This window comes from Propithecus coquereli, unplaced genomic scaffold (genome assembly GCF_000956105.1).
Source record: "Propithecus coquereli isolate 6110/MARCELLA unplaced genomic scaffold, Pcoq_1.0 Scaffold2, whole genome shotgun sequence".
Lineage (NCBI taxonomy): Eukaryota > Metazoa > Chordata > Mammalia > Primates > Indriidae > Propithecus > Propithecus coquereli.
The window spans coordinates 3,750,988-3,773,463 of NW_012144966.1; the positions used below are offsets into that span (position 1 = coordinate 3,750,988).

Below are 22,476 nucleotides of genomic sequence, written 5' to 3' on the forward strand. Positions count from 1 at the left end.
AGGATACTACCAAGAAAGTGAAAAGATATCCACAGAGTGGAAGAAAATATTAATATTAGCAAATCATATATTTATTAAGGACTTATATCTAGATCATGTAAAGAACTCTTACAACTCAATAATAGACAATCCAATTAAAAATGTACAAAGGGGCCAGGTGCGGTGGCTCACGCCTGTAATCCTAGCACTCTGGGAGGCCGAGGCGTGTGGATCGCTCAAGGTCAAGAGTTCAAGACCAGCCTGAACAAGAGCGAGACCCCATTTCTACTAAAAAATAGAAAGAAATGATCTGGACAACTAAAAATATATATATAGAGAAAAAATTAGCTGGGCAAGTCCCAGCTACTCGGGAGGCTGAGGCAGGAGGATCACTTGAGCCCAGGAGTTTGAGGTTGCTGTGAGCTGGGCTGACGCCACGGCACTCTAGCCCAGGCAACAGAACCAGACTCTGTCTCAAAAAAAAAAAATGTACAAAGGATCTGAATAGACATTTCTCCAAAGAAGATATACAAATGAGTATAATAAGCACATGAAAAGAGAGATGTTCATTATGTTTAATCATAAGGGAAGTGCAATCAAATGCATAGCAATCGGAACTCTTACATTGTTGATGAGAATTCCATTTCGAAAAACAGTTCTTTCTAAATTAAACATGTAATGCCACCCATCTGTCCTACTCATGTGTATTACCTAAAAGAATGAGTTATATTCACACAAAAACCTGTACGTGAATGTCTGTAGTTGCTTTATTCATAATCACAAATTCTGGAAGTTATCCAAATTCTACTAACTGGGGAATGGATAAACAAACTGTGGTACATATCCATACACTTGAATGTTAATACTTAGCAATGAAGAGGAATGAACTAGTGATACACAGAACATAGAGCAGTCTCAAATGCTTTATGCCAAATAAAAGACACCAGAATGAAAGGATGCATACTCTGTTGATTCCATTTATATGACATTCTGGAAAAGGCAAAACTATAGAACAGATCAGTGGTTGCTAGAGCCTGAACTTAGAGGGAATTGTTGACTACAAAGTGGCATGAGGAAATTTGGGAGGTTTTGGAATTATTCTCTATCTTGATTGTATTCCTTGTTACATGATTATATGCATTTGTCAAAATTTGTAGGACCATATACTAAGAAGGATGGATTTCACTGTATGTAATTTATATATTAGTAAATCCGACTAAACAAAAAGATCTATTGGCTGGTAATAATGCTTTATTTTGTTTCCTTGCACATCTAAATATAATTTTTGTTAATCTAATCCTATAGGCATTTTAGACAACTTGTGTATGGCTACTTGGAAATAGTTCTAGAATGGTTTACCTAAAGCCAGTTTCCCCTAACCTTTTGATCATCTCTTTTTCTTTCTCAACCAACTTAAAAAAAAATTTAAGATTTAAATAATTTTCATTTTAGGTAAATTATTTTTGTGTTTCTTGTAAGTACTTATTAAGTTATTTTGTGGTTGATCAGGATTGTTTTGTAAGTTTTTGCTCTTCATTAATAGTTACTTTTAAAAAAACCTTGAAGGGATTTTTTTTTTTTTTTTTTGCAGTTTGGCTAAAGACTTTTGTTCCATTTTTGATTTTATTATTTTTTAAATTTTTCTTTTTATTTCATTCTTAGGTCAAATAGGTGAAAAAACACTTCAAAGCGGATGAATTGTAGGTAAACTTCATTAGGTAAATACTAGGCAAATGTGAGTTTTGATGAACTGACTAGTAGTCTGACAACCTTGTAGAATTACTCAAGGGTTTATACAGATCTTTATATATAATTTGGTATAATTCTGTGATACATTCAATGTAGTGCTATCGAGAATTCGAGAGTCCTGCATGGTTGTCAGCATATAGCATATGTGGAGCCGTTTTTAACTTCAAGATCCAAATGTCCTTCAGATCTCACCAATAGGCAATAAGACAGTCAACAAGATGCTGCTGATTAGGCGCTGGCTGTTCCCATAGTTTTCTTTTTTCGTTACAAAGAAGATAGTGTTTGGTAAAGACAAATGGATGTTTTTTGATGAACAGGAGAAAACCATTGTGTGCCCATTTTTCCAATCCTGGGAGCCTAACGTCTTTGTGCCACATATCAGCAATGTTCAGCACATGCGCACCCTCATGACCTTCAGCTGATCAGATGTTGGCAGCACCACTGTGTGGGCATTCAGTTTCCCCACGGGAGTTAGTAATGGTCTGTACATTGACTCTGATGCTAGTATCATACCAAAACTCTTGCTTTACCAGATAGTCCATGGAAGCCATGTAGATGCAGACACATCTACCTCACTGAGATATATATTTTATAGATTGTTTTATTTATCAGTAGCATTTGTTTTGTGTCCAAGGTACTGGCATTCTTTAGAATTCTGAAAAAAGTGAATATAAGAAAAAATAGAATCAATAGTCAGTAAATATTTTAGGATGAGTAACAATAATGCTTCAGTAATTTTGTATTGCTCTCACAACTTCAAGATAAAATCTGAACTCCTTAATGCTATTTAAAAGACTATTGACAATCAGGCCCTTGCCTCCTTCTCCAGTTTTCCTCCCTCCATCCCTCAAATCTCATTCTGTGACCTAGTAGTACTAAACTTACTGTTTCTTTCTTCTCCTGCTCTCCTACTCAACCTAGCTAGTCGTGCTTTAGGTTGAAGAGTGAAGGGCATGTTTCCTAGGAAAACTTTCCTGGGTTTAGTGCCCATGTGGGCTCCCAGAGAAGCCTCTGTACCATGGCACTTGTAACACTACTATAATTGTTAATCTTCACATCTCCAGGAGAGTGCCTGAGGATGTTAAATATAAAACAACAACAAAAATATTTGCTAAGCTGAGGAACAAGGGGCCTGCAGTCACCTTGGTGGCCTTACTAAGTTTTCTTGGTGATTCTTTTTCTGTTTGTGATTTTTTGTTTGTTTTTTATGTGTGTTTGTGATTATTTTTTTTATTTTTTATTTTTTTTTGAGACAGAGTCTCACTGTGTTGCCCGGGCTAGAGTGCCGTGGCGTCAGCCTAGCTCACAGCAACCTCAAACTCCTGGGCTCAAGCGATCCTCCTGCCTCAGCCTCCCAAGTAGCTGGGACTACAGGCATGCGCCACCACGCCTGGCTAATTTTTTCTATATATTTTTAGTTGTCCAATTAATTTCTTTCTATTTTTAGTAGAGACGGGGTCTCGCTCTTGCTCAGGCTGGTCTCGAACTCCTGAGCTCAAACAATCCGCCCGCCTCGGCCTCCCAGAAAGCTAGGATTACAGGCGTGAGCCACCGCGCCCAGCCTGTTTGTGATTATTTTTAACCCATTTTATGACTGTGAAAATATTGAGATCAATTGGCTGTTTTCTCATTCCTCCTCCTTCAATAAGTTACTTAACTTTTCTGGATTCAATTTGCTAATCTGTAAAAGTGGAGATAATAGTTGACACAGTTGTTAAGAGAATTAAAGAGGTACCAGAGGCAAGAAGTGACCTCTCATTTGTGGTTCAGGCTTATTGATCTCTTTTGTGCAAATAGAAGGTGTAGGAGTAGGGCTCGTAGTGATAGCTATCTAGCTATCACTTAGAGGTCATTATTGCTCCCATGCTTAGGCCTTAATTGTCTTAAAAGTGATTTTCTTTAACATTTTTTTTTCTTCTTTTCACTTTCTTCCAATAGTGTCTCAGTCGTGAACAAGGTATTAAATGGATCAAAAAAGAAAGACTTCCAGCGTTTCTGGAAAGTGATTGCTATTTTGAATACAGGTATTACAGTCCCATCAATATACATATTTTTAAAATGCCTATTTTTTTTCACTGAAACTCATTTTTCTGGGATATCTTTGTAAAATTATATATATACCTTTTAACCCATTGGAATTTGGATCCCATCTGCTATAGAATAAGAGTGATAGAACATTGGTGAAAATCACTTAACTTTTGTGAAGAGATTTTAGAGAAACAGCACCTAATAAATGGTCTTCAATTGTACTTCTCTGGTCATTGTATTTTTTATTTTGTTTTTTAAAAACTTTTATTATTTTTATTTCAGTAGATTTAGGGAGTACAAATGGTTTTTTGTTTCATGGATGAATTGTATAGTGGTGAGGTCTGGGCTTATAGTGTACCTGTCACCTGAATAGTGTACATTGTACCCAATAGGTGATTTTTCATCCTTCTTCTCCCTCCCACTCTTTCCTTTTTGAGTCTCCAATGTCAATTATGTCACTCTGTATGGTCATTATATTTTTTAAATTATTTATTGGTAATAATGTTACTTACGTTCAGGGTATTTAAAAATGAATATTAGTATGACATGAAAAAGATAGGATTCCATAGTGCAGGGTCAAGATTTTCCTTTATGGTCTCTGACTTTTAAAGTGTGAGTACCTAAAATTTGTCCTTTGCTCAGGATAGTCATTTTTAAGTTAAATTAAAACAATAATTATTAACTAATGAGTAGTGTTGTGAATAAGCCTAAGAATATGATCCTGCAGTTAAGAGGGGAGACTGGCTTGAATACATAAAATAAAATTTTAGTGTTTTTTTTCCTGAATTCTATCATATTTGAAACTTATTTCAAAATTGTATGATTTCTAAAATACAGGTTAGCCAAATTGGTCTCACAAGTACGATGGAGCAAGTCAGGTGTGAATTTCACAGTAGGTACAAATTTTTCTCCCTGGATCCTGAAAAAACCACCCAGTCCACCACCCACTGCCACTGAAGAAGATAATCTTATAATTATGAAAAAGTTCTACATTTCTCTTGGCGAGGTAAAAATATGAGATTTGTTTACATGACTTGGCACTTCAATGAAACTTCATTTTAGGGGCGTGAATTTCATTTGTACCACTTGGAAAGGGAAAATGATTTCAAATACTTCTAAAACAGATTTAGCAGTAATTCTTATGGGTTTATGTTGACTCATTTGCTCTCCACATTTTCACCTGAAAGGTAATTAGAAATATTATCCTCATGTGTCTAAAGTAATAAAAGCAGGGAAGAACATGCTGTACCACCTGGGAATCAAGGGTAACTTGAATTATATCCACGGTTTCATTGTCTATTCCAAAATTTTTATCATTTGAATTCTGTTACTTTTGTACAAAAGATGATAATTTGAATCTTCTCCTTCCTATTGTCTAGATTATTCCTTAGTATTAAAATGCATTACTGTCTAACTGCTGTCAAATAAATTTGTCCTCCATGATTGGAGAAGTGTGGGGTTGTAGGAGTGCATTTGAAAAGATATAACCTAGAATCAAATGTCTTTTTGGAGAGTCACAGTGTAGTGAAAACTGTTGTTTAACCTTTGGCCTAATTATCAAATCTTATTTCTGGAAACACTTTTATTCAAAATCAGGAATGGCAAATGTGTAGGTCATGTGCTGTCACTCTCCTAGTCTCCATCCATGACAGACATTGTTAATCAATTGTGGAAATTTTTCTGCTGAGCTAGGACTTGGCCCCAAATTCTTTTCAGCACAGTATTCTGGGCAGGCACTTCCAATTGATCAGAGATGTCATTATGAGAGGAATCCTCTTTGCCATTTGTGTTGGAATGGATGGACTTATGTTACTTGAACTCTTTTTTTTTTCATGTATGGCTCTTCTTAATTTTGTAGTATGGCATTTCTATCAGCAATATTTGTCAAAAATGTTTAAAGTTATGCCAGTTCCGTTATTTCCGCTGAATAATGCTTAGTGATGTTTAAAGGATGTTTTTCTTCTCTCTTATACTTATTTTTAAGTATTTATTTTTTCTTCTAACTTAAATATTTTAGAAATGTCAGGAATGTCATAAAAATATGTACTGATAGTTGAGGCCAATAAACACACAAATGAAAGAATCAATCCAGGGGAGTAAGTTTTGATTCCTTACATGTGAATTTAATCAAATATAAGGGAGTGAAAATCTAAGCTAGTTTGCTTTTGCTATTTTCTGGTATGAAAGAACTATTTCTGCGCACTTGATTAATTATTTAACTATGCCGTTTTTCAATAGCCTTTGAGCTTTGAGGATTCAAAATTCTTTGGGCCCTTAAATTATTTAAGCCATGACTATAGATAGGGACTAATCTTTATGATAATTGGTAGTATTTGTTTGAGTCTTCAACCATACCATCCAAAAACCAGTTGACCCATCTCTTAAAACTGTGAAGTGGAGTAATTAACTACTTTTGTGTTTGACTGTTGACTTCTTTCTGCCCTGTCTTCTCTCATCCTTTTTGTGCAGTTGAAATAGCAAGGACACTTGTATATTGGTCTCTCTCAATTCCTTGAATGTTCTTTAATTATTTGTCCTTCCTGTCAGTGCTTAGGCTATTGCTTGGAATAAAGTAGTCACTCAATAAATAAGTGTTGAATGAACATATAGTTAATAATAAATAACTTGGTTTTAAAGGAAAGAGGAAACAAAAGTGAATTAGAGTCTTTCAAAGCTTTTATGCACCCAGGAAACTTTACCTCTAAGAGGGGAAGTAACTATTGAGATGCCACCCCTCATTTCTCTCTCTCGCTTTGGTCTCGTTATGTGGCCTGACTTGCTCTGTTAATTCTGTATAATAGATAGGAAATAATATCTCTTCCATTTGAGCCTCTTCTTCTGCAAGTGTTCCTTAAGCTAAGTGCTGACCAGCCAGCTGACTCAGTTGGAGAAAGGAGAAATGAAAAATGACAAAAATGCTGGACATTCCCTTCTCTGCTCCTGTTGAACAACTTGGATTTTCTGGGAAAAACAGATGAGGATATCACTGAAAGGGGCAGGCAGAGGAATTTTCCCAGGAAGTCTTCTGGGATAGCAGCTTCTTAGGGATGGGGTCTAGAGGCTAAGGATCAGCCTGGGAATTAGGTTGGCTGGTTCAGGGATGCACAAAGCAAGGGAAAAACGAAGGCTGCATCCAGGGGCAGATGGAGTCAAGAATCAGTTCGCAGGAAGTATCCAATCCAAGCAAAGTTGTGAAAACTAAATCCGAGACAAAGGGGTGCCTGAACTTGGAGAGTTTTCCAGTAGTATTAAGAGTAGAGTCTCTGCCATAATGGGGGAGGAGTTGTTAAAAACACTGATCCAGGTCAGACAGAAATGGGGACATGAAATAATTAGGCAAGTTGTAAATGCGAGCAGCTAGCAAAAATGCATCAACGGAGCCACGGTGACTGCCAAGTTGAAGTCAGATAGCATGAATTTGTAGTAAATCCAGGAAGCAGGGTTTCATGCCTTTGGTCAGCAATAGCCTGAGAGTGAGAGTGAGAGTAGAGAATTTGATGAGTATTGGACTCATTTTTTTCCTTTGGTTATCTACTATGAAAAATATCTGGAGAGAAATTTCCTTCCCATTATTCTCTTATCTAATGAATTTTTCTGAGTACAATTTTCTTTTCTTTCATGGGATAATTTTTCCTTTACATATTGTATTACACAAGTTGAATGTTATTATAATTATTTGTCCAGGTTTGTGATTGGAGGGATACTACTAATCGTTATGTTAAACAGATATGCTCCTTTCTTCCTAGGCCTCTTATACTCAAACACAAGATTGGTTTACATTAGCAAAACAAAGTCAGCAAACAGTACCAACCTTTTCATTACTCTCTCCTGTACCACACAGAAAAATGGAGTCTCCAGTTATTTCATCTGTTTCTGGTAAGCAGGAAAAGACAAGAATGACTTTAGAACTCCTCTTTAAGTTTTTGTTTATTTCTTCTAATCTTATAGCACAGCATTTAGTGGTTGGGGAGAAAAAAATTATCCACATCCCCCTCCCCCACTCTACTGCCTACTGGTTTTTTAAAAGGCAACTTGGTATAATGACGAGGATGGGTTTAGAACCCAACTCTGATACTTACTAGCTGTGTGACCTTTGATGAGTTATTCTACTTCTGGGAGTCTTGCTTTTCTTATCTGAAAGATTGGAATAATGAAACATACTAAATGTATAGAAAATGCCTGGCCTAGTGCTTGGTACCTAATATGCAGTCAATAAATGTTTGTCTTATTATTATTTCCTATCACAGTTTACAAATTTTTGTTAAGTCTTTGCAATAAAGTTTGTACAACATTTCTCTGTCCTTGAGTTTCCCTTCTTTTCTTAAGTTCAGACTACTTTTCACCTTGAAAAGCAGATAAATTTCTACTCTGAGGTTTTGTGCATAATATAAACTCATAAAAATAGAATGAACCTTCGAGAAATGGAAGTCATTATGATGTTGCTAGAGAAAAAAATCTAGGTGTGATTCAGGAGAGGAACTCAGGAATTCACTAACAGTACTTAACTGATCTCTTTAAAAGTATAAGCAACCTCTGGGGAAGATAAATCTGGATTCTCTAGAATTGAACTTACGTCTAGCTAAAGAGGAAAAGAATGTTCGTAATTGAACATAGCTGGATTTATAGGTTTCTTGCTGTTTCCCCAAAATATTAAAGTAGAAAATTAGAGAGTAAAGATAGTAAACAGGAAGAAGGATGGCAGGAGAGTGGTGAGCAGAAATGCCTGCCTCGCCCTTTGCCACAGCCTCCCTTCAATTGCGGGGCATCGAGTGTGTGCCCAGTGTCCTTTCACAGGTTTACAAAGTCTAATCTCTCAATATGTGGAAAATTTGGTATATTTACCTCCAATAAAAATTGTAATGAATGTTTCCAGTTCATTGAGACTTGAAATCTGGTAACTGAGGACATGGTCACTGACAGTGGGACACAGATTACAACAGTCACTTGATCTGTGGCAATTCCAGGGGCAGATTCACTGCGTGAAATAAAGTGCTAACATCTGATATTTGAAAGAAAGAAAAAGAGGAGCTAAATACTATCTCTTTAGAAAAAGTATAAAAATAATTCATTATAAGCCTTCATAAATACCTTATGCCATTTTGTAACTTTAATGAAAGGCTGTAAGTATGATAGAAATTAAATCTTTCTGATGAAACAGTGAATTTAAAAAAATTGCTGATACTGAGTCCAGTTCTGGTCTCTCCATCTATGATCTCATCATCTATAGTAGATAATTTTCCTTTACATGCAACATGAAATATTAAAGCACATATAGTCACTTAATTCCTTAATAGATTTGGCCCTTATGTATTGGCGTTCTATATCAGTCTGAAATACCACATTTTAAAAGTATATAATAGTGGTTTTGAATATCCCCTGTGTTAGGAATGTCAAATATTTAGTCCATCTGCTATCATGCTCCCTTTCTATGTCCAGGGAACACAAGATCAATTCCTGTTGGCAGTTTGTTTTTCTGGCTTCAGAATCCTTCTTAAGACACTGGCCCATGTAGTCACTATCTGTGATAAATTCATTTGTCATCCTGGCCTATAGCATCTATTTAATAATTTAAAAATTTTGTATTCATATCTAATCTAATAACCTTTTATGATTTAACACAGAGAGTTTTATCTTTAATGATGGAGTTCACCCCAGGACAAAAAAGGACCCATTTAAAACTACTAAATTAATTTCTGAATTTGAAGAAGAAGAAGAAGAAGAAGAAGAACAAGGTTCTATATCTCTACAAGATACTCCTTCTCAAGCTCTTCTGAGAATGTATCTTGAAAAGCAACAAGTTGATGAAAGCCAGACATTGCATTTCTCAACATTTGAAGAATTTTTAAACTCCTATGTATACTTCATTTTGACATCAGCAATTCACCAAATTACTGGAGAGCCATTTGGAGAAATCCCAGGCTATATAAACTTTAGCAGTATCACACAGGTGTCATTTGGTGATTGTTTTGAATCTCTCTCTGGCATGAATTTTTTAAGAGAACCAATTCAAACCACAAAGGAAAAGTCAGAAGAAATGTTAGAACAAACAAGTTTAATTTCGAAGAGTGAGAGCTCTGGACCAGAGAGAGGGGCTGACTGGTGTGTTTCTCATAAAACGTATGACATTGGCAATAGAAAGGAGTTTGAAAGATTTAAGAAATTTGTAAAAGGTACCTTAGGAGAGAGATATTGGTGCCTATGGATGGATATTGAGAGGTTAAAAGTTCTTAAGGACCCTGGAAGACTTCAAAGGTATTTCTATTTTTTATTTTTCAATAGTTTTAAAATCAAATTATAGAATATTAGTTTGAGTTATTTAAGTACAGGCAGAAAGCCTAAAATAAATGTAAAAATGTAATTTATACCCTTTGTAAATATTTATAATAGTAAATATTAATTTTACTAGTTTTCTGATTTCATAGTTTTCAGATAATAATGATACCAATTATTTGGTTTGCATAATGTTTCTTCCCATAAATTCTAGAACTTTTTTCAAATTAATTCTATTTTAGCTTTAACAACAGTCCAATTATATAGAATTTTTATAGAAAAAAATAATTTGTAAGTTATACAACCACACTAGCCTATAAGAGCTTATGCCAGTGTGAGAGCCTGTTGTTTCTAGCAGCCTGCTTGGTTAACAAATTCCATGATCTTTAGTTAGATGCCACACAGCTGGATATTCGGATGAGTCTCTCTGCTGAAAATCCTCTTGGAGGTCTTATGGGGCTCAGGTCTTCATTTGGTCAGCTCCATATGTTTTAGATTACTGAAAGTTAAGAACCTTAAGAGGACCCTTTTTTAGGAAAGTCCTTAACTCATCTGCATTCTCCTGATGTGCACTGAAGCAGGTCAACCATAGTAGATTGCAATTCCCCTTAAGGGTTTGACTGAGTGTATGCTAGTGACTGGGTTATTCCAGTTATTTTAATGGCATTTGGATCATGGAGCTCATTGTTCTACATAGTTATAAAACAAGGGGTCACCAAATGGTTGATATGAAGTATGACCTGATTGATCATGGGATGGAAGGTCCCATCACCACCTACCACTTCTCAAAACATATCAGGAAGTTATATCTAAGTAACATACTTAGGTTTTTCAGGATCAATACTGTAGTAGTTCCCATTGTTGCTGTAATAAATTACCACAAATGTAATAGCTTAAAGTAACTAAGTTTTATTTATTCTTTTATAGTTCTGGAGGTCAGAAGGCTCTAGGGAGGAATCCGTTTCTTGCCTTTTCCACCTTATGAAGACCACCCACCATCCTTGGCTCATGGCCCCTTCCTCCATCTTTAAAGCCAGTAGGATGGCATCTTCTCATCTTTGTGACCTCTGTTCTGTCCTCACATCTTTTCTCTATGACTCTGACCCTCCTTCCTCCCTCTTAGAAGGACCCTTGTGATTACATTGGTCCCACCAGATAATCCAGGATGATCCCCTTTAAAGTCCTCAACTGAATCATGTCTGCAGAGTCCCTTTTGCCATGTGAGGTAACATATTCCCAAGTTCTGGAGATTAGAATGTGGACAGCTTTGCAAGGCCATTATTCAGGCCATCACAAATATTGTTCCCATACTCGTAACTGTGAGAAATATTATCTCCACAAAAGTGTTTGGTACTCTCAAACTCCCTGACACTCAGTATTGCTTGTTTGTTTTACTCATTACTTGTCTGAAACATTTTAGAGGTGAAAACATTTTGGTAGTTGAATATTCTGTGTGTGTGGATATGTGGATATGTGTTTTCTTTCAGACATCTTGAGAAGATGAAAAGATGCTATCTAGTGAGCAGTGGAGAGTACTACCTTTCTGCAGAAATCTTATCAAAATTTAAACTGTTAGATGGATCTCAGTGGACTGAAGAGCATTTAAAAAATATTCAGTCTGAAGTTGTAAAACCTTTACTTCTTTATTGGTAAGAAAAAGAACATGAATCAAAGTTATTTATTTTCACTTTTCTTAGGCTAGTTATGAGTTATACTTGTTTTGTCTTATGGATATATAACTTATGAAAACCTAAAATGACAAGATTATTTTATCTTTAGCTTTCCTTAAGGTACTCATCTTTTAGATAATCTGGATGTTCGGGTTACTGTAAATCTATAATAATGCTGGACAGTACTTAAGTTCCCTTTTAACTTTGTCCTTTTTATGATATGTATCCCATAAAATCGGTGTGTGTGTGTGTGTGTGTGTGTGTGTGTGTTTATACACATAGCTAGAGTTACAGATTTATCATCTCGATAAATATTTTTTGAGCACCTGCTATAGGCCAAGTGCTGTGCTAAGGATACAGGGTGAAGCATGGCCAAGTCTAGTGGTAATAGTATAATGGAAAAACATAACGTGAATATTTCAGTATATAATAAAAGAAAGTGTGGTAAATGCACAAGATTACAGAGAAGAAGTCATATTTCACCTGGAACTCTGGGGACTTGACGCAAGGAAAAGAGAACGGGCATAGTGGAAGAAATGTGTGACATTTACAGATCAGTGAGTTGTCCGTTGTGACTATGATGGATCTGATTGTGTCATTTCTCTGCTTTAAATCTCTCACTGTTTACCCCAGAGCTTTCAGTATAAAGCTCAGTTTCCTTAAATTAGCAAATAAGGTGATCACAATTTATTCCTTGCCTACTTCTCTGGCATCATCTTCCATCTAGGTATTCCAGATTACTTATATGCTTTGTACTTTTCTATCTGTAGAGAGAGTACTGTTCTCCTCTTTCTTTCTTTAAAGCATTTTATTCTTAAATATTTAAGACATACAGAAAGGTATAAATTATACTATAGTGGGTACCTATGTGTAAGTTTAATAAAACATTACCAATACAGTAATGTTTCCTTTTTTAGTTGAACTTTTTGTTTCGAGATAATTACAGATTTATATGCAGTTGTAAGAAATAATACAAAGAGATACTGTGTACCTTTCATACAATTTCCCCCAGTGGTAACATCTTTCGTAACTGTAACTATAGTACAATGTGACAATGAGAAAATTGACATTGATACAATTTACTGATCTTTTCGTATTTCGCTAGTTTAACATACACTCATTTCTGTGTGCTGTATATTTAGTTCTCTGTTATTTTACCGCTTTATAATTCAGGCATTTACCACCACAGTCAAGACACAGTTACGTCACTACAAGTGTCCCTCGAACTGCCCTCTTATAACCACACCCACCTCCCTCTTTCCCACCTTGGCCCCTCCATCCCTAATTACTGGAAACTGCTAATAAATGAAATTATACAATATATAATCTTTTGGCATTAGCTTTTTAAAATTCAACATAATTACCTTAAGATCCATCCAGGCTGCTGTGTGTATCAATAGCTTGTTCCTTTTTATTGCTAAGTAGAATTTTGTTGCATGGATGTGCTATATTCATTCACCCACTGAAGGACATTAAAGTTGTTTCCAGTTTTTGTCTATTACCATTGGATACACACACACACATACACACATATGTATTGGATATAAGTCCTTGGTGGTTATGTGGCAAATATCTTCTCTTACTTGCTAGAGCTTGAGAATTAAGATACATATAATCAGTGTACATGAGAAATTGTATAATAGAAGCATCAAAAATAATACAATACCAGTTTAGGATTCACTATGATATATTCCATAATATTTGATGAATTCATGTAGTGACTAATCAAATATTAATGCTATCTGAATGAAATAAGAGTATAAAATTAAAATGGTAACAGCATCAGGGACTTACGGGATCATATGAATATACTCAAATGATGTAAATCAAAATTGAGGCACCTAGATTTCCTGGCCATCACACATTGTTTAATTTGATAAGGGTCTTTTTTTTTTTTCCTTAAGAGGTGAGGTCTCACTATGTTGCCCAGGCTGGTGTCAAACTCCTGGCCTCAAGAGATCCTCCTACTTCAGCCTCCCAAAGTGCTGGTATTACGGACATGAACCACCATGCCTGGCTAATAAGGGTCTTGTAGATATGCCCACTTACTAATTAACATGAAAATAAATAATTTTGGATATTTCCAAGTCTGCAAGTAAAGCTTCTGAAATATAGTATAGAATGAGCATGGAGATCTATACAGAATGCTTTCTGATCCTAAACTAATTATGGACTTTGGGTTCTCTTCTACTTCCAATTGGTGTTCACATCAGTAAAGATACCTATCTCCTTCCTTATTTAAAGGGAAGAAATTTTCTACCAGGCCCTGGAATATGGAACGGGAATTAGTCTTTAGGGTGTGGCATCAGGGAGAAAAACCTGGTCCAAGAAGCAATTAGCGGCAGCCCTTGACATCTGGAGTTAACCCTATGTCCAATAAAGAGTTAGTCCACACTGAATACCAGGATATCCATCCAATTAAGCATGGCCTTGATATTGTGCCAGACATTCTTTTTTCCTAGTTTCTGGCAGTAGTATTGGTCTTTCACTTATATAAATTATTGTAAAATTCTTACCTTCAAATTTAAAGGCTTGAAAATAAATAACATGAATCATAACCTACTTTACTAGCATACTTAAGCATTATAAAAAATTTATATGTTAATTTCATTCTACCAATTTTTATTTGGTACTATAGATACATACTAAACTGCCTTAAAATTATCAGAAGTAAATTTGATGTTTATTTTACTAGAAACATGAGTTACTTTCAAAATTCCTTCATTGATAGATATATAGGTTTTTCTTATCAAGCTGATAATAATTTGAACATAATACTACTTAGGACATTACCCTAATGTATATTGCCTTTTTATGTGAGTGAATTGGATTTCAGGAAGTTAACATATCATAGAAAAATATTTTTAAGGCTAGGCAGCAGAAAAAGAAGTAGACATTATTTAAAAAGGTGTATAGTGGCCGGGCGTGGTGGCTCACGCCTGTAATCCTTGCATTCTGGGAGGTGAAGGTGGGAGGATTGTTTGAGCTCAGGAGTTCGAGACCAGCCTGAGCAGAGTGAGACTCCATCTCTACTAAGAATAGAAAAATTAGCTGTGTGTCATGGTGCACGCCTGTGGTCTGAGCTACTGGGGAGCCTGAGGCAAGAGGATCACTGGAGCCCAGGAGTTTGAGCTTGCAGTGAGCTACCGTGACGCCACTGCACTCTAGCCAGGGTGACAGAGCAAGACTCTGTCTCAAAAAAAAAGGGGGGGGGGAGGATAATATAGCAAAATGGATAATTGTAAGCACAGCTATTATATATTTTGAAGGCTTTTGATTTTTGAGGCTTATTGTCTAGTTCAGTCTTAAGTTTATTTTTCCAATAAACAGGGCACCAAGATTCTGTGTTACTCATTCAGACTCAGCAAAACATGCTAGTGCTGAACTGAAATTCTGGCACCTCCGTCAAGAGAAACCAAGGAAGGATATTGACCCTTTTCCACAAATGGCAACCCTCTTGCCACTAAGACCTAAATCTTGCATTCCACAGATATCTGAGATCCAGGTAGGGTATACATTGATGCTTTGATCTCTATTAAGTTTATAGTAAAATGTCTATGCTTGAGTGTTTGGACACTGAATCTTAAGTTTTATCATAAGCTTTTTTGTTACTATTGTTGTTGGTAATGTACCTGCTGCAACAATTAGGAAATAAGAAAACCTACAGTCTATTCTCAGGCATTTTTCAAAAGAAGATACACAAATGGCCAGCAAACATATGAAAAAATGCTTACCATCATTAATCATCAGAGAAATGTAAATGAAAACCACAATGAGATACCATCTTACTCTAATTAGAATGGCCATTATTAAAAAGTTAAAAACCACATATATTGGCATGGGTGCAGTGAAAAGGGAATGCTTATAAGCTGTTGGTGGGAATGTAAATTAGGACAACCTATATGGAGATATCGGTATGGAGATTTCTCAAAGATCTAAATGTAGATCTACCATTTGATCCTGCAATCCCACTGCTAGATATCTACCCAAAGGAAAAGAAATCATTATATCAAAAAGATACCTGCACTTGTATTATGTTTATCACAGCACAATTCACAATTGCAAAGATATGGAATCAACCTAAAGCTCATCAGCTGGTGAGTGGATAAAGAAAATGTGGTGTGTATGTGTGTGTGTATATATATATAAAAATATATATGTGTGTGCATATACGTATATGCACACATGCTATGGAGTACTACACAGCTATAAGAAAGAATGAAATAATGTCTTTTGCAGCAAATGGATGAAACTGGAGACCATTATCCTAAATGAAGTAACTCAGGAACAGAAAAATAGTTGCCACTTGTTCTCATTTATAAGCGGGAGCTAAACTATGGCTATGCATAAAGTGGTATAATGGATGTTGGAGACTCAAAAGCAGGGAGGGTGGCAGGAAGTGAGGGATACAGAATTACCTGTGGGATACAATGGACACTATTTGGGTAATGGGTACACTAAAAGCCCAGATTTCACCACTGTACTGTATATACATGTTATGAAATTCAACTTGTACCCCCTAAATCTATTAACATTAAAAAAAAAAAAAAGAAAACCTACAGTCAGTCTATTCTCTACCAAGCAGCCACAGTGATCCTTTAAAAATACATGATCATGTCACTCATTTGCTCAAAATTCTCCTGTGACCTCTGCTCTAACTCAGAATAAAATCCTAAGTCATTGCATAGTTTCTGAAAGCCCCTGCTAACCTCCTGACCTCTTGTCCCACCATTCTCTAACTTACTCCACTCCATCTACTCTGGTCTCTCTGCTCTTCTTTGAAGACACCAACCATAACCCCCAGGGTTTTGTGCTTCCTGTTTGCCTTGCTTGGAGCACTCTTCTTCTAGATGTCTACATGACTTGCCCCCTCACTTCCTTTAGGTGGTTCAGTAGTGTTAAGTATATTCACAGTTTTGTGAAACAGATCTCCAGAACTTTTTCATGTTGCAAATCTGACTCTACACCTATTAGAAAACAACTCCCCTTTACTCCTTCCCCCCCAGCCCCTGATGATATCCGTTGTACTTTCTCTTTCTTTGAATTTGATGACTTTTGTATGATATACCAAAGCTCAGCCTCCTGTGGTAACTCTTATTTATTGAGTGGTATTTAATTCGTGCTGTGTTCTAAATTACTAAAACAGATGTGAGCTCTGATACCTGGGAAGTTATATGTAGAATATACTTAAGTTATTCATTTTGTTTATAGAATTCTTAAAAATTCTTAGTAGTTATTGGCTACATGGAGTATATGTAATATTTTATTGTTTGTTCTGGATAATAAAATATCATAAATATATTCCTTGCTTTCCAGCGACATATATTATATTCTAATGGAAACTGACATATTAGAAAAATTTTTTATGTTTGTTTTTCAAATTATAAAAATAATAAAACTACTGTAAATTTGAAAACTGGAGAAAGAGACAAATCACTTCTGATCTCACCTACTGTTAGACAACTACTAACTTATTTTCTCTTAGGTTTCTTGTGAATTTTTTGTTTTCATGCACTTACACTTTTGTATTCTGATTATTTCTGTTATCAAAAGTATTTTTCCATGTGTCATCATTTTTATAACCATTATTTTTAAGTATTGTATAATGTTACATTTATGTATATCCCATACTCAGGTCATTGTTTCTTTCTCCTCCATTTGGACATTTAGTTGTTTATAGTTTTCTTGATTCATGCCTGTAGATCTCACATTCTGGATTTAAATTGTTAACTTTTACCATAAAGAACTTTTAAGAATGGCCCCATGGGAGGAAAAAAAGAATGGGAAAAAAATAACCATGAAAATAAAATGTCCAAAATGGAAGGCAATGGTGCTAATAAGATATAGATCCATCCCTTCTAATGGACAATGGGTATCTTTGTTTCATTTCCCTGCTTTGTGACCTTCCCGCCACCCCCACACACACATATTATCTCTAATACCTATTCAGTTACAGAATAAAGAAAAGTTGTTGCAGAGTTGTTCCTCCAGGCAAGAGTCTTCTTTCACATTGGTGGAAGTATGGATATACAAGCCTTTAGATCTTTTCTTATAGTCTAAATTGTTGTTGTATTTCACTGTGCTGGTTGCATAAATGTTGGATTTGGGGAAGGAGAGAATTTCTTTTCTAGTGGGAAGCACGGCAGGAGGTAGAGGGAGGGAAAAAGTCCTCTGGTGAGCTGAACAAATGTGAGGTATGTGTGCAGAGCTATGTACTTTATTCTCTCTCGTTTTTTTCCCTTTTGCTCATTTTTAATTTTGTTCATTGTCTTACTACCTTTTAGAAAGAGGACTTCAGCTTATTACAACCTCCTAAATCTCCCAAGAAAGCACCTAGAGTAAAAACAGCAACTCAGAAACCTGGGAAGAGTGAGTCTTTGTATCCAGTTTCTTCTAAGAATGATGTGATTGAGAAAGGGTAGGTGCAGCTTTTTGTATATCAGTTGCTTTTCTGCAATGGTAAGATTTTTGAATAATTTAAAAAGACTAGCACATTGATTTTTTACATGAGTTCTTATATTTCAGTATTATATATTAGAGGCTTATACTTTCCATGCATACTTTAAATTAGGAGTAGAATTCCAGATATTAGTAATTTTGAAGAGATGGTGCCTCTGGTTTCCAGGCTGTCATGAGCTGTACAATCAATAATTTTCTGAGAAGATTGCCCTCTAATTCTTATTTGGCTGTATTCAATAATTCAGTATTTCTCAACTTTGAGAACTCGTAAGACTGTCAAGAATATTATCTTGTTTAATATGGTATATTATTTTATTCATTTAGATTTACCCACATATTTACCCTTTTCATTGTTCTTTATTTCCAGTGGGATTATTTTCCTTTAGCCTGAAGAATACTCTTTGACATTAACTTTGAATTATTTTATTATGTGACCAGGGAATGAATAATTTTTATTTAATAATTTATTACTTCACTTTCATTCTTTTTTTATTGAGATAAAATTCACGTGACATAAAATTCACCATTTTCATCATATTCAGGTGTACAATCAATGATTTTTAATATATTCCCAAAGTTGTACAACCATCTCTATTATATAATTCCAGAACATTTCATTATACCTAAAATAAGTCCCATACCTATTAGCAGTCACTCTATATTCCTCCTCTCCCAGCCCCTGGCCATTATTCTTCTATACCTATGGATTTGCCTATTCTGGACATTTCATATAAATGGAACATATACATACACATGTGTGGCCTTTTGTGTCTGTCTTATTTAGCATAATGTCTTCAAGATTTGTTATTGTGGTCACTTTCACTCTTAAATATTTTTTGTTGGGTATAAAATTATAGATTGATAGTCATTTTCTTTTAGCACATTGAAGATATTATTATATCGTTTTTTAGTTATCAGTGTTTCTGCTGAGATACTAGTTGTCAGGTTAATTGTTGGTCTTTTGAAGATGATATATCTTTTTCTCCTTTAAGATTAAAGGGTATGAAATGAAATGAAACAAAGATATCCCACTTTAGGAGTATCTTTGTTTTTTTTTGTTTTTTTGCAGTTTTACTCTGATGTGTTTAGGTGTAGGTTTCATTTTATGTAGCCAACCTGGAGTTATTAGATCTATGGCTTTGATATCTTTCATCAGTTTTAGAAAATTCTCAGCTGTTATCTCTTCTAATATTGCTTCTAACCCACTTTTCTCTCCTCTTTTTCTGGAATTCCAATTACATGTAAGTTAGACCGTCATAATTTGTCCGCTAATATCCTGTCTTCTGTATTCCATCCTATCATCTCATCATGCTTTATTCTAGGTAATTTTGTTATCGTCCAGTTCACTGTTTCTCTCTTTAACTATATCTAATCTGCCCTTAATTACATCTATTGAGTTTCTAACTTTAGTTATTGTATGTTTTATTTCTATAATTTCTCTTTGGTTCTTTTATAGATATGTCATGTTTTAGAGGTTCCAGTTCTCTGCTGAGATAAAGTTCTTCTGTTTTATCTCCTTGATCATAGTTGTTTAAAGTCTTTGATATTTTTAATATCTGGAGCTCCTGTGACTCCTTTCCATTGTTCTGTTTTTAGCTGGTTTTTGTTCTTGTTGTCTTGTCTGCTCTTGTGTCTTGTTTTCGTTTATTTTATTCTATACATTTTATTTGAAAAATTGTGTGCAGAATTTATTTGAACCTTAGGTTTTACATTATATTTTTCTAGAAGGAATTTTTTTCTTTTACCAGACAATTCAAGCACTAGTAATCTGCAATCATCTTAATCCAATTCCAGGGATTTTTCTGAGCCAACAAAACAACTCAAAATTATGCCGCAGTATATGCAAGGATTGATTTACTTCTAGTATACTCTTACTACTAGGGTGCAGCCCTTGGAGTTCCCAACCAAAAGTATGAATGAAGAATTTATCGGTGCCTGTGACTCTGTTAAACATGCTACAAAGTTTACTAGAAGCCTTTCATTATTAGCAAACCCTCAGGATAAAGCAACCTCAAATGCTGAAGTCACCTCTGTGGATTTTTATCCTTTGGGTTTTGACTCAGTATTTCTTGACTACATTGTTAGCAGTTAGATGCCTTCAAGCAGATTTATTTTTATATTTTTTTCAGCTTGTCTTCAATGTGAGGTTGATCCAAATCAACTTGCTTGCCGTTTCCAAATATAGCAGATAATGAGCTTTTGTGGTGTTGACACTGTTTGCATTTTATCAGTTAATTCTTACTGCATCCCATGAAGAAGGCATTATCTTCAGTTTTCAGGTGATGAAACAAGTGAAAAGATACATAGGCAGGAGTTGAGAGAAAAGTTGACTTTTGAAAACTACTATACATTGTTATGGCTAGAGTATAGAGTATTACAGTGAAAAAGCAGGAGATAGACTAATGAGATAAATGAGGCTCAGAATGTGAAATTTCTTATGTGTCACATTAAGGAATTTGGAGATTATTTTCTATGCACTGGTGAAGAACTAGAGAGTTTTTTGTGCCATTTATTAAAATTAAATTATTTTACTTTTAAAAATTGGATATATACACATAGTTCAAAAATAGTGGCAAGCTATATGCACTTATTCTGTGCCTTTTTGTTTTTTAATTTTTTATTAATATATCTTGGAAGTTTTCTTCCAAGATATATTAGATATACTATAATCTATTTTGATTCTTGTTCTTGTTCTTGTCATTTTGTTTCCTCTTATGTCTAGTTCTTTCATTTTATACCAAACATTTTATTTGTACTCTATTGATGGATATGACATTGTTTCCTGTATTTTTTGCTATTACAATGTTGCAGTAGATATTCTTGTACATTTCTATATTTCTCTCACACACACATACACACACATACATATATATATCTGTAGGATAAATTCCCAAAAGTAGAATTCTTGAGTCATAGTTCATGTGCTTTTTAAATTTTGCTAGATATTGCTGAATTGTCCTTCATAGGAGTTGTAACAATTTGTAAAATACTCCCATCAACGTATGTGAAAGTGCCTTTTTTTACCATACCATCACCAACACAGTATGCATTACTTTTGCTAACCAGAAAGGTTTTAAAATGGTATTTCTTATTTTGACTGAAGTTGAACATTTTTTCCTATGTTTAAGAACTATTTTACATTATTTCTTGTGAACCTGCTATCCTCAGAAGGAGGAAAAGCAGGATTGGAGGAGGAAGGTGATGAGTTCAGTTTGGGGTGCTCCCTAGGTGAGTGCCCCAGTGTGTACTACAGTGTCTGGCTCATAGTTCAGTGAACATTTGTTGAGTGAGTGAAGATAGAGCCCAAGTACTCTTGAAGGCTGAGATAAAACTACATTGGGTTCCAATTTCTCCACATCCTTGCTTACACAAATTTTTTGTGTTGAAAATGTGAATTATGTCTCAGTAAAAAATTTAAAACTATATTAGGATATATTACACATTGGGATACACATGTCCAAAGAGTTGAAATATAGCTCTGGAGCCCAGGAGAGAGATGAACTATATGTAAAAAAAATTTGAGAAGCTTTACACTTTAGGGGATAGTTGAAGCTGTGGGAATGGGTGAGATGATCATGAGAGAGAGATTAATGTATAATGAGAAGAACTAAGTTGTTGAGCTTTACAGTAAAGGCAGAGAATAGGAGCCAGAAAAGAAGACCAAGAAGGAGTAATCTGAGAGACGGTAGATGCACAGAAAAGAGTGGTGTCATGGAAGCCAAGGAAGAAAGAATTTTAAGAGGATGTTAAGTGTTGCAAAGTAGTCAAGATAATAGGAGTAAGTGTTCATTGTGTTTATTAATGATGAAGTTATTGATAAGGTTACAAAGATAAGTTTCAAGAGTCAGAAGCCAGATGACAGTAGCTGGAAGAATATATTGAAAGTGAAGAGAAACTAATTAATATAGACCACTCTTTTTCTAACTTTTAATTACGAGATGATTGTAGATTTATATGTAGTTGTAAGAAACGATGTAGAAAGGTCCCGTATGCCCTTCATTCAGTGTCCCCAGTGGTGATAGCTTGCATAATTATAGTATAGTATCATATCTAGGAAATTGGCATTTATAAAAATCCATCTCCCTTATCGTATTTTACCAGTTTTATATGCACTTGTGTGTTTATGTTTAGTTTTATATAATTTGATCACAGGTGTACTTTCATGTGACTGTTACCACAGCTGATATACCAAATAGTTTCATGACAAGGATCTCTTGTGCCACTGCTTTAAAGCCACAGCTATTTCCCTCCCTTCCCATTCCTCTAGCAGCCACTGGCAACTACTAATCTGTTCTCCATCTCTATAATTTTTTTTTTGTTT

The 22,476-nt window shown here is 35.1% G+C and overlaps 1 protein-coding gene across 1 annotated transcript in view; it reads left to right on the plus strand.

The window, feature by feature from the left end:
• Positions 1-22,476, plus strand: part of RGS22 (regulator of G-protein signaling 22) — a 137,429-nt gene that overhangs the window by 22,480 nt on the left and 92,473 nt on the right. The window contains exons 4-10 of the mRNA XM_012643528.1: positions 3,667-3,752; positions 4,594-4,762; positions 7,503-7,632; positions 9,378-10,008; positions 11,514-11,675; positions 15,027-15,201; positions 17,981-18,114. Of these exons, the coding sequence (XP_012498982.1) occupies positions 3,667-3,752; positions 4,594-4,762; positions 7,503-7,632; positions 9,378-10,008; positions 11,514-11,675; positions 15,027-15,201; positions 17,981-18,114 (1,487 nt within the window). The remainder of the gene's footprint in view (positions 1-3,666; positions 3,753-4,593; positions 4,763-7,502; positions 7,633-9,377; positions 10,009-11,513; positions 11,676-15,026; positions 15,202-17,980; positions 18,115-22,476) is intronic.